The sequence below is a fragment of the Erinaceus europaeus genome, chromosome 15 (assembly GCF_950295315.1).
Source record: "Erinaceus europaeus chromosome 15, mEriEur2.1, whole genome shotgun sequence".
Lineage (NCBI taxonomy): Eukaryota > Metazoa > Chordata > Mammalia > Eulipotyphla > Erinaceidae > Erinaceus > Erinaceus europaeus.
In genome coordinates this window covers 3,580,433-3,593,215 of record NC_080176.1, presented here as the reverse complement: position 1 = coordinate 3,593,215, position 12,783 = coordinate 3,580,433, and the positions used below count along the sequence as shown (strand labels likewise).

The 12,783-nt window shown below is 52.1% G+C and overlaps 1 protein-coding gene across 2 annotated transcripts; it reads right to left on the bottom strand.

Annotated features, from left to right (window-relative positions):
- Positions 1-1,220: 1,220 nt before the first annotated feature.
- On the bottom strand, positions 1,221-11,961 carry NAGPA (N-acetylglucosamine-1-phosphodiester alpha-N-acetylglucosaminidase). Of its 2 annotated transcripts, XM_007522008.3 has the most exons (11): positions 11,841-11,961; positions 11,290-11,736; positions 6,990-7,129; positions 6,070-6,178; positions 5,372-5,500; positions 4,076-4,281; positions 3,939-3,986; positions 2,862-2,990; positions 2,654-2,785; positions 2,485-2,548; positions 1,221-2,371 (listed from the first exon to the last, which is right to left on the bottom strand). In XM_007522008.3, exons 1-11 carry the CDS (start codon positions 11,924-11,926, stop codon positions 2,161-2,163), a joined length of 1,701 nt encoding a protein of 566 aa, XP_007522070.2. In that variant the 5' UTR covers positions 11,927-11,961; the 3' UTR covers positions 1,221-2,160. The 2 variants fall into 2 exon arrangements, with proteins under 2 accessions (XP_007522070.2, XP_060028414.1); XM_060172431.1 differs by lacking the exon at positions 2,485-2,548 and having other exon boundaries at positions 2,155-2,371.
- Between the last annotated feature and the right edge of the window lie 822 nt (positions 11,962-12,783).

The following is a 12,783-nucleotide window of genomic DNA, read 5'->3' as shown; positions in this document are numbered from 1 at the left end:
AAACCAGGGAGCATTTCTGCAGTGGCTGTGCTCCCTCTGACCCTGGGTCTGTTCCTGCCCCAGTGTTCAGGACTCAAACTCCCTCAGCTGCTCACATGGCGAAGGATGAGAGATTGAGATGCCTCCCTAGGAAGCCCGAGCCTGCGGAACAAGTGTTTGCATGGCCCCTTTCCCAGTGGAGGCGGGCTCCCTATCCATTCTGGACACTCCCTGCCTGAGATTCAGATCCAGTGGGTCTGCAAGTCTGCAAATAATCTCAGTCACTCAGATCTGCAGCGAGGCTGGGGAACTGTGTCTCAGGACTAGTCCAAAGTCTGTACTAGACCTGGGGCAGCTCTGCACAGAAAGGAAGATACAAATGATACTTGCGGGTGGAGTTGTAACACTGGTCCCTGGAGGAACATGTGAGCTTGTTTACGTGTCAAGGAGAGTGTGTCAAGGAGAGTGACTAAGACCTGGGAATGTGAGGGCCAGGTGGGAATGCACCTGTTAGCATGTGCAAAGGCCAGGGTTCAAGTGGCGGTGTCCACCTGAGAGGAAGAAGCTTTACAAGTGGTGGGGAAGTCCTGCAGATAGCTCCTTTTCTTTCCATATGTTTCTGTCTTTGTCAGAAAAGAGTGGTCTGGGAGGTGGCACAATGGATAAAGCATTGGACTCTTAAGCATGAGGTCCTGAGTTCAATCCCCAGCAGCACATGTACCAGAGTGATGCCTGGTTCTTTCTCTCCTCCTGTCTTTCTCATTAATAAATAAAATCTTTTAAAAAATACTTTAAAAAAATGAAAGAGGGGAGTTGGGCAGCGGGGTTAAGTGCACATGGTGCAAGCTCAAGGACTGGCATAAGGATCCTGGTTCGAACTCCCTGCTCCCCACCTGCAGGGGAGTCGCTTCACAAGCAGTGAAGCAGGTCTGCAGGTGTCTGTCTTTCTCTCACCCTGTCTTCCCCTCCTCTCCATTTCTCTGTCCTACCCAACGACATCAATAACAACAACTACAACAATAAAAAAGGGCAAAAAAAAAAAAGGGAAAATAAATATATATATAGAGAAGGGCTGAAATAGTGGTCATTGTGCAGGAACCAAGCCCCAGTGGTGACTCTGGAGTATATTTGGAGCAGCTCAATAGTTCGCACACAAGCCTTGCAAACCTGAGGCCCCAGGTTCAATCCCCAGCACCACATATAGTACAGGTCACCCCCCTCTCATTAAATAAACCAGGAAGTCTTAAACAACATGGGGTTTTTATTATATCAATTTATTATTCAAATGGTAGAAAAATTCTCATTAATTTCAGATTGATAAGGCAGAAAGCTTGTAAACACTGGGACTGGTGAGACAGTTCATGTGGGAGGGTACCTGCTTTGACAGGAATAGGACCCAGGTTCCAGCTGGGATCCTAGGACCGCACACGGGAGTACTGTGCCACTGGCAGAAGCTGCAGTGCTGTGCTGTCTCTTCTTCTTCCTTCTTTTCTTATTTTCAGATAGAGGCAAGAGAGACACAGACACAGTCAGGCACCGCAGCACTGACTGCGGTGGGGACCAGACTCAAACTTGTGTCACACTACCCAAGTGAGCTATTTCACCAGCCCTCTCCCTTTTCTATCACAAAAGGCCAGCCCTGGAGCAGCAAGCCCACGCAACAGAAAAAGGGAGGGCGGGAGGGTAGAGAGAGGGAGGGGTAGCTTGTAAACATGATTGCATCCTGTCCCTTCTAGGCCCTTCCCAGGCCAGGAAACAGAATTCTAGCAGGCAAACTCAGTGATGAGGTCTACAGGAAAAGGTCCCAGACATGGCTGTCATCTCTAAACCACCACACCCCTGGAGGGGGGACAGACTCCGTCCTGGGAAGCTTCATTCTCAGTTGCCGTGGTACCAATCCCAGGAGGCTGGAGGCCCTTTGGCAGTGTGGCGGGTCCCGGGACAGGCCTTGCAGGCAGCAGGTGCAGGCAGGCTTGGTATTGCCAGAACGGTACTGGCTACAGCCACAGCAGGTCGCCAGGTGAGGGCCCAGACCCAGGCAGGGGCAGAGGCACTGTGTCATTAGAAGCTTGGCTGAGGCCCAGGGCTGTCCGCCACATGGCCTCTCAGAGGACATTCCCCTACTGGGGCCAGACCACACCAGGCCCAATCGTCAGAATGGGCCGTGTGGGTGGCGGGGCCTCAGTCCTTGAAGGGGCTGCGGGCGCTGGCCGTCTGTTCCTTGTCCCCGGCCAGGAGGTCCCCGTTCATCTCCTGTAGTGGGTGGTAGACGTAGTCGCCATCCAGGTGTCGCCGGCGCTCAGCTCTCAAGCCCAAGACCAAGCACACGTTGGCCACCAAACTGAGCAGCAGGAGGAAGACCAAGGACAGCGTGAGGGCCAGCCAGCTGAGCCTGGGGGTGCAGAGCTCAAGTTATTCCACGGGGTGAATCCGGCCTCACAGATACTTGGAGGATTTGAGCACACCTCCAACAAAGTGGAGGCCCTGCCCCCCATAAGCACCTACCCCGGGAGAAGGGAGAGCTCTCCTGTCCGCAGGGTACCCTCGGGGGGCCGCAGACACTGCTTCACTGAAAGAAAGTGAAGCGGGAGAGCTCAGGGCTCAGGAGGAAGAGGCCTGGCCCCAAAGTCCCTGGGGGCGGGGCTGGGGGGCTGGGATGTGGGTGGAGACATACCTTGGGAGAGCAAGCTGTTCAGGGCGGGTGCCCCTGAGAGGCTGCAGTTACCTGTGCGAGGGTCACAGGGACACTGGTGCTCACAGGAGCAAGGCTGCCGGCAACTAGGGCCGTGCCAGCCAAGGGGACACTCTGCAGAGAGGGGCCAGAGTCAGCGGACTGCCATACCCCCCCCCCAGCCCCCACGTGCTCCCGGGCTCCCCCTTACCCTGGGCACAGGTGTCTCCAGTGAAGCCGGGGGGGCAGGAGCAGGTACCCCGGATGGGGTCACAGGCAGCTCCGTTCTGACACAGGCACTTCTGGGCACAGTCCTTCCCGAAGGTGTGATTGGTGCATACTGGTGGGGGCAAGGGAGGGGGGATGGGAAGAGGTAGTGTCTTCACAAACTCTGGCCCTTCCCCTCCCCAACATATCCCAGCACAGAGGACCCCGTGGAGCGTGTGGCCAGGAAGGGAGCTGTCAGCCCAGAGCAGGCCTTGAAAGATGGCCCGGTCTAGGATTCCCACACAAATATGATGGGCCTAGATGTCTAATGGATCCCTCTCTCCACCATTCCAGATCACTTCCATCAGGAACGTCATCATAAGCCTTCCTTCGGACCTTCCCAGGACCTTGGCCCTGCCATAAAGCAGCAACGGTAGAGACTGCCCCACTCTCCAAAGGGAGGCTGGGTCACCCTGCCCTGCCACATAAGGGGGAGTGGTCCTGAAATGAGCGCAGCCTGCAATGTTCCCAGCTGTGACCGAGAACTGTGAGCTCAGACTGACAGGGACTCAGGGCCACACAGGCTCCTGTGCTGTGCTATGAATAGACATGTACGGGCCCTGGGTCAGGTTGATGAGATAAACAGTTCATTTTATTCATAGATTTTTTTTCTTCAAGAATGGGAGCTACTCTCTGCCTTAATCCAGCTTCATATATATATATATATATATATATATTTCCCCTTTTGTTGCCTTGCTTTTATTGTTGTTGTAGTTATTATTATTGTTATTTATGTCATTGTTAGATAGGACAGAGAGAAATGGAGAGAGGAGGGGAAGACAGAGAGGAGGAGAGAAAGACAGACACCTGCAGACCTGCTTCACCGCCTGTGAAGCGGCTCCCCTGCAGGTGGGGAGCCAGAGGCTCGAACCGGGATCCTTCTGCTTTGCGCCACATGTGCTTAACCCACTGCGCTACTGTCCGACTCTCCCTAATCCAGCTTTCTAGCCCTCTGAGCACACGGCACTGAAGTGAGGTTGGGAGGCCGTGGCGGCAGGGCCGAGGCCGGGAGGACACGTACCTTCGCTGCAGTTTGAACCGGTCCATCCAGCCTCACAGTGACAGCCGGCTGCCCAAACGAGAAGATGCCGTGTGAGGGTCGGGCTGCGCCAGTGGGAGCCCCAGCATGGCCGCCCAGCCCGGCCCCCACTCACTTACCCTCGGTGCACAGCCCATGGCCACTGCAGTTGGAGGGGCCGCAGTCTAGCTCGTCACAGGCGGGGCCCCTCCAGAAACTCCCCGTGCACCGGCAGAGCCCCCCTTCACAGGTCCCGTGGCTGTTGCAGTCAGGGGGCTGGCAGCGGGGCTCGTGCACACACACCACGGTGGACACTTGGCGGGGACAGCGCCACATGCTGTCTTGGCTTCAGGGACACGGAGGGCAAAGTGGGGCTCAGGGTTACACAATGCTCAGTCCTCCCTGCCCCCCTCAGGCCTGGCGAAGTGTCTCTCCCTCCATAGTCCCTTCTCTGCGAAAAACCACTTTACTTATTGTCACCAGGGTTTATCACTGGGATTGGTGCCTGCACTACAAACCCACTGTTCACAATGTTCATTTCCCCCCACTCCCTTTCTATTCTTATTAGATAGGACAGACAGAAATTGAGAGGAACAGGGAGACAGGGAGAGAGACAGAGAGACACCTGTAGCCCAGCTTCACCACTTGGGAAGCTTCCTCTTGCAGGTGGGGACTAGGGGCTTGAACCCGGGTCTTTGCACACTGTGATGTGAGCACTTAACCAGGTGCACCATCATCTGCCCCCCCCACTCTTATTTATTTATTTATTTATTGCCTCCAGTTGCTGGGACTCAGTGCTGGCACTACAAATTCACCGCTTCTAATGGCCATTCCCTCCCCCCCCCATTTTATTAGGTAGGACAGAGAGAAACTGAGAGAATGGGGAGATAGAGGGAGAGAAAGATAGACACCTGCAGACCTGCTTCACCACTTGTGACGTGACCCCACTGCAGGTGAGGAGCCGGGATACTTACACTGGTCCTTGCGCTTCGTACTATGTGTTTAACCTGGTGCATTACTGCCCAGCCCCCCTCCCCCATTTTTCTTTTTCAAGATTTTTTGACAGACCACAAGAGAAAAAAGACCAGAGCACTGACTCTGGCATGTGGCAGTGGTGAGAGATTGAACCTGGGGCCTCAAACAACAAAGTCCTATGCTTAACTCCAAACTATCTCCCTGCCCCTGGGTCTTTGTACATACTGTCTGTCCTCTCTGCCAAGAGAGCAACCTCCTCGCCACTGGCATCTCAGCTCATCCTCCTTGGGGAAGGACTGTCTTGACTGATCAGCTCGCTCTGCTGGCTGGGACGTGGCGGGCTGCTCTGTATGTCCTCTGAGAGGGTCTGGGCTCTCTGCCTGCCACTTTTGAATCCCCAGCGCCCGGCACAAAGCAGGCACTAGTGTCTGCTCAGTGGACTCTCACTCCCAGCTGCTTACCAGTGGTCTGACGGGTAGCTGGCCAGGGAGCCGTTGAGCACGAAGGTGGCAGAGCCCCCTCCATCCAGGTTGATGGCGTTGATCACGCCCTGCTTCAGCAGGAAATCCGCCATCTCCCACAGGTTGAGGCTGCACAGAAGAGCACAGGGAAAGTTCTTACAGTTTTCCCTTTCCTTATTTAATTGGACATTAAGAATTTGACAGTGGGGAGTTGGGTGGTAGTGCAGCGGGGTAAGTGCACATTGCATGAAGCGCAAGGACCGCTGTAAGGATCCCGGTTTGAGCCCCCAGCTCCCCACCTGCAGGGGAGTCACTTCACAGGAGGTAAAGCAGGTCTGCAGGTGTCTGTCTTTTTCTCCCCCCCCATTTCTCTCTGTTCTATCTAACAATGACAACATCATCAACAACAACAACAACAATAAAACACAAGGGCAACAAAAGGTAAAATACATAAATAATAAAAATCCCAACTGGGGCTCAGGAGGCGGGGGAGGCTGAAGTGGGGAGACTGGGAGCAAGTTCATGGTGCATGAGCTGTTGGAAATGGGGCAGACAGACAGAAGGACCTTCATCCATGGGGAGGCGGGAACAGAAGGGTGTAGACTTCTCCAGGGGCCCTCTGGTGGGTTTGAAGGTAGGCTGGAGTTCCAGGGATCGGGCCTTACTCCCCCCCCGCCACACACACACACACAACTCACCCCCGATGCTCCGTCTGCCCGTCCACTTGGAAGAGCACCAACTGCCCCTCTCGGTCGTGGCCCAGAGCCGTCCTGGCCGACAGCACGTTCACAAACTTGGTGAAGGAGCCTGGAGGAGAAGCAGCGTGACTGACCAATGAGACCTGCCAGCGGTCTCCAGGGCTCTCTCTGCTCACTGCTTCCCGCCGGCCCAACCCCACTCTCTGCCCATTGGCCCGAGCTGTGCAACCTCTTCTTGCCTCCCTCTGTCTCTTCCCAGTCAGCTTTTTCTTAAGTGTGAAGGAAGTGACACGGACCCTCAGGGGTAAGCCTCCAGTGCTTTCACAGTGAGAAGAAAACCAAGCACCTTGACAAGGCCTGGCCTGACCACCTCATCTGCTCCTCCTCTCTCACCTCCATGGGCGGCCTCCCAGCCCCTCACTATTTTCTGTTCCCTCTGGCTGGCTGGCACTTCCCCCAGCATTTCCTATGGTGTGTTCCTTCTAATCAAGGTCACCTTCTCAGTGAAGTCACCCTGATTTCTCAGACTAAAATAGCCTGTTTCCACACTAGGATCAGTGTCCTGTCTCTCTCTTCCCTGTTCTATTATGACTCTCAAGTTGGAGTATGTATCAGAATCACCCTGGGGGGTCATTTAAATACAGTTGGGGGTGTAGAGGGGGGTAGATGTTCTGCATGTCTAAGCTCAGTGAGGCTGAAGTGGATCCATAACACCGTCCCAGCTTAGTCCCTGCCACATTTTATCAGCATATCAGATTAAGTTCCTCCCTTGTGTGTTTCACGAGAACAAGGACCTACCTGTCCCCACTCCCAGTGCCAACAGTAGTTACTTGCTGGAAGGCTTCAGACTAGCCCTCCCTCTGTCAGCCCTGGTGCTCAGGAGAGCTGCCCTCCCTGCCCCACCCCTCCCCTCAACTCACCGGTCTCCTGAGTCTCATCGCTCTCCATGGCCAGGCTCTCGTTGATGTAGACACTTCCATTGCGAATCAGCCACACCACCCCACTCAGCAAATGCACAAAGGGATTCTCAGTGTCCAGCACCTCCTCTTCCGACAGGTACCTGGACACAGGGAAGGTGGCCTTCACATACTAGCAGGGGCGGGTGGGTAGTGGGGTTCCCCTTCCCTTGAAATTTTTCCTCCTGCTCCAGAAACCTGCCTGTTGACATTTTAGGGGTCTCACCCTACACTTCATTTAATAGAAACAAACCCAAACAGACCTCAATTTGACCTGTGGCCCTCAACCTCCCAGGCTGTCACCAGAACCAAACTCCCTTGATGCCTTCCAAGTCTTTTTTTTTTTTAAGTTTTATTCTTTTTTATATTTATTTATTTTCCCTTTTGTTGCCCTTGTTTTTCATTGTTGTTGTAGTTATTATTGATGTCATTGTTAGATAGGACAGAGAGAGAAATGGAGAGGAGAGGAAGACAGAGGGGGAGAGAAAGACAGACACCTGCAGACCTGCTTCACCGCCTGTGAAGCGACTCCCCTGCAGGTGGGGAGCCAGGGGCTTGAAACAGGGTCCTTACACTGGTCCTTGCTCTTCAAACCACATGTGCTTAACCCGCTGGACTACTGCCTGACTCCCCCTTCCAAGTCTTTTAACGGGAATCCGGCTTCTGCTCTGCCTGTCTCAGTTTGGTCTCAGTCATAGGCCACAGTTAGCAAACTTCTTTTTAAATGTTTTCCTTTATTTGTAAAATAGAAAGTATCGACAAAACTATAGAATAAGGGGGGTGAAATTCCACACATTTCCCACCACCAGAGTTCTATATCCCACTCCCTCCACTGGAAGCTTTCCTATTCTTTATCTCTCTGGGAGCATGGACACAAGGTCATTATGGGGTGGGAGGCCTGGCTTCTGTAGTTGCTTCTCCTATGGACATGGGCATTGACAGGCTGATCTATACTCCCAGCCTGTCCCTATCTACTGGGGTGGGGTTCTGGAGAGGTGGGGTTCCAGGCTACATTGGTGAAGTTGTCCAGGTGTGTCAGGTTAACATAGTGGCAGCATTTGCAACTTGGTGTTTGAAACGTGTTCCTTTGCTTCCTCCTTTCTTGTGGGACTTGGCTCAGTAGTTCTTGTAAGGTGGGGTTGATTGTGGCAAATTCCTTTAGTTTTTAGATATTTGAGAAAACCTTTATTTCGTCCTCATATTTGAAGGATAATTTTGCAGGATACAATATTTGTGGCTGGAATTCCCTCTCCTTTGGAACTCTGAATATGCCATTCCACTCTCTCCTGGCCTCTAGAGTTTGTAAAGAGAAATCTTATAAATTTGTAAAGATGAAAGTCTTAAAGCTCTGCCTTTGTATGTAACTTCTTTCCTTTCCCTAGCAGCCAGCAATTTTTTTCCTTGTCATTGATTTTTAATAGTTTTACAACAATGTGCCTTGGTGTTGGTCTTTTTGTATTTATAAATCTGGGTGATCATACTGTCTCTTGGATGAGAATGTTCTGATGGTTTCCAAAGTGAGGGAAGTTCTCAGCTAAAATTGCTCTGAAAATGGACTCTGGGTCTTTGTCCTCCTCTTCATATACCTCACACATACACACACACTCACTCACACACACACACACACACACACTCACACACACACAGACTCACACACACACACACACACACACATTCCCTTTTGTTGCCCTTGTTCTTTTATTGTTGTAATTGGGTAGGACAGACAGAAATGGAGAGAGAAGGGGGAAAACAGAGAGGGGGAAAGACAGATACCTGCAGACCTGCCCTACCAATTGTGAAGCGACTCCCCTGGGGAGCCAGGGACTCAAACCAGGATCCTTACACCGGTCCTTGCGCTTTTTGCGCCATGTGCACTTAACCCGCTGTGCTACCGCCTGAGTGCTAAACTCCCCTGAGTCAAGACTGAGAGGTCTTAAGCCCCTGTCTCTTTTTTTCCGGCACTAGGAACAATGTTACTTGCTTGCTGCGCTTAAAGTGAAATCGCCAAAATGGCACGAAGCGCAGCGCCCAGGCAGCCCAAAGCCCTGATTTGACTTTGCGGTTTTTTAGCCGGCGCCCCTTTCTGCTCTAACCGCACCCACCTGAGGCTGCAGAACTTTAGGCTGTAGATTATGATGTCAGTTGGGCCTCTTCTTGTATTTATTTGTTGTTTTGGGAGGAGGTGATTTGGTCCCAGTTATTCCATGGCCACACCTCAGGGAAGTCCGTAAACTTTTCTTAAATAATATTTTTATTCTTTTATTTTAATGAGAGATATATAGAGAAAGACACAGAAAGACTAGGGCCTGCTCAACTCTAACACTGGTGCTCTGGGATTGAACCTGGAATCTCAGAGCCTCAGGCATGAGGGACTTTTACATAACCAGTATGCAGTTTCCCCAGCCCTAAACTTTTTTTCCTTTGTCATTCACTACTTGAGGCCAAGTTTCTCAGAGAGACACAAAAGACAGAGAAAGGGTGGGGGTAGGTAGCCTAATGGTTATGTAGCCTGAGGCTACAAGGTCCCAGATTCAATCCCCAGCACTACCATAAACAGAGCTGAAGTGCTCTGGTAAAAAAAAAAAAAAAAAAAAAATCTGGCGGTAACGCAGCAGATTAAGCACACGTGGGGCAAAGCACAAGGACTCGAATAAAGATCCCCGTTCGAGCTCCCGGCTCCCCACCTTCAGGGGAGTCACTTCACAGGCGGTGAAGCAGTTCTGCAAGTGTCTTTCTCCCCCCTCTTTGCCTTCCCCGCCTCTCTATTTCTCTCTGTCCTATCCAACAACAACGACATCAACAACAATGATAACTACAACAATAAAACAAGGGCAACAAAAGGGAATAAATAAAAATTAAAAAAAAAAAAGAGACAGAGAAAAAGACACCAAAGCTTCCTTTAGTGGTGAAGGCAGGGTTTGAACCTGAGTTTTGTGCATGAAAAACAAGGACATTGTCCAAGTGAGCTATTTTGAATGCTCTAGAGCAAGTTTTTAAATCTTCAAGGTCAGCCTCTTACCCATCCTTTCATGAAGGGAGGGGCATCTCAGAGCCTTAAGTAGCTAGAACTCACTGTTCCTTCTGACCCTGATCTACCACACTTTCTGACTCAGATCACCTTTCTGATTTTTTTTTTTTTTTTTTACCAAAGTACTGCTTGGCTTATGGTGGTGCCAGGGATTGAACCTGGGACTTCAAAGCCTCAGGCATGACAGCCTGTTTGCATAACCCTTATGCTAATCTACCCCTGCTCTCTGATCATCTTCTCTACAGTCCACACTTATAATCGTCTCACCACCGAATGCTTTTGCTATATACATACAAGCAATCACAATTAATGCTCTCCCTGTCCCCTCCCCCTTATTATCATTAGTAATAGGTGTGGCCAGTTAAGAGAAAGACTCGAGTTTAGTATTGTTCATTGTTTCAGGGTCTGTGCAGCACTGCCTGACACAAAGTGAGAAGTGCTACAACACACCAGATGGTGGAATCAATACTATCATCCCCAGTTGGTGAAATAGCTCACTTTCGTTGTGAGCTGCTTTGCCATGTGAGCAACCCAGGTTCAAGCCTGCTCCCCACTGCACTTAAGGAAGCTTTAATGCTGTGGTCTCTCATAAGGGAAGAAGGAAGACAGAAAGAGAGAGACTCCAGGGACTCGGGTGGTAGTGCATCGGGTTAAGCGCACTTGGCGCAAAGCACAAAGACCCACAGAAGGATGCTGGTTCGAGCCCCCGGCTCCCCACCTGCAGGGGAGTCGCTTCACAGGCGGTGAAGGAGGTCTGCAGGTGTCTGTCTTTCCCCCTGTCTTCCCCTCCTCTCTCCATTTTTCTGTTCTATCCAACAACGACGACATCATCAACAACAATAAAAAAAAAAAAGGGCAACAAAAGGGAATAAATAAATATTAAAAGAGCGAGAGAGAAAGACAGGTCGGCCAGGCGTGATGCACCTGGTTAAGTGCACACAGTACAGCGAGCAAGGACCGGGGTTCAAGACCCCAGTCCCTACATGCAAGGGGGAAGGTTGCAAGTGTCTCTCTCCCTTTCTATTTTCCCTTCCTTCTCAAATTTATAATAAATAAAGAAAAATTTAAAAAGGAAAGAGAGAGAGAAGAATCAAAGAGGTAGGTAGGTATTACGAGCCCATCCTGCACAAGTGAAAACGGAGGCTCGGCTGTGACAAGTGCCCCGAACACAGGCATGGCCAGAACTCAAATCCCAGCCCCCCCCACGCCAGTCCCCGGACCCCCCCGCCTCCTTACCCGGTGACCAAGGTCCCGTCGCGGCGGACCCCGAAGCCCGCGTTGCGCAGCCCCCCGGCGCTGCTGACCCGCCGGCCGTGGCTCACCACGTCCCCCAGACACTCTCCGGTCGTCATGCGGAAGAAGCCGCCGTTCTGCGCGACGCTGCAGCCAACCACTCGCGCCGTGTCCTCCACCGTGACGCGGCGCCGGGCCGCGCAGCCGCCGGGCCCGCCGGGCTCCAGCACCGAGAAGGTGCGCAGGGGGTGGCCTGCCCGCGTCAGGTGGCCGGTCGCCACGCGGTCCCCGAAGTATGACACGAAGGTGTGCACGGTCGGGCCGCGGGCGCCGGGGGTCGCCGGCCAGCTCTCGTGCTCGCGGAGGGCAGCGTGCACCCGGGCGCCGTCCCCGGCGGAACGCGCGTGCCGGTGAGCATAGGGCAGCAGTATGTCGTCGTCGCGGGAGGGCCTGCGGGAAGGGGGGGAAGGACGGGATGACAGCGAGTCAGAAGGGCTGTGACCCGAGCGGGACACCCGCCACCCAGGCCCTGCACCCCCGGGAGCTGGACTCACCCCACGCCGACTTTGCCCAAAACCTCCCAGACGAGCCCCAGCAACGCGAGAATGCGGAGAAGTCTGCGACCAATGGGGGCCGCCATATTGGACACGGAGCCGGTCACGTGTGTCCGTCCCACGTGATCTAGACAACCGGTGGATGCCGGCAGCCTGCGACTGGGCTCTTCAGGTATCTCGAGATCGCTTCCTCTGCTGGCTTTTATGGCCCCGAGCGGGTGCTGGGTGTGGACGGAAATGATCCGAAGGAAATGGTGTCATTTCAAACCCGCAGAAAAAGCTACAAGAGAGCCAGTAGTTCTTTCTTTTTTTTTTTTTTTAATTTCTTTATTGGATTAATGTTTTACATTCAACAGTAAGTACAATAGTTTGTACATGCATAACATTCCCCAGTTTCCCATTTAACAATACAACCCCCACTATGTCATTTATCATCCTTCATGGACCTGTATTCTCCCCACCCACCCACCCCAGAGTCTTTTACTTGGGTGAGATATGCCAATTCCATTTCGGGTTCTACTTCTGTTTTCTTTTCTGATCTTGTTTTTCAACTTCTGCCTGAGAGTGAGATCATCCCATATTCATCCTTCTGTTTCTGACTTATTTCACTCAACATGAATTTTTCAAGGTCCATCCAAGATGGGCTGAAAACGGTGAAGTCACCATTTTTAACAGCTGAGTAGTATTCCGTTGTATATATATACCACAACTTGCTCAGCCACTCATCTGTTGTTGGACACCTGGGTTGCTTCCAGGTTTTGGCTATTACAGATTGTGCTGCCAAGAACATATGTGTACACAGATCTTTTTGGATGGATGTGTTGAGTTCCTTAGGATCTATCCCCAGGAGAGGGATTGCAGGGTCATAGGGTAGGTCCATTTCTAGCCTTCTGAGAGTTCTCCAGACTGTTCTCCATAGAGGTTGGACCCATTGACATTCCCA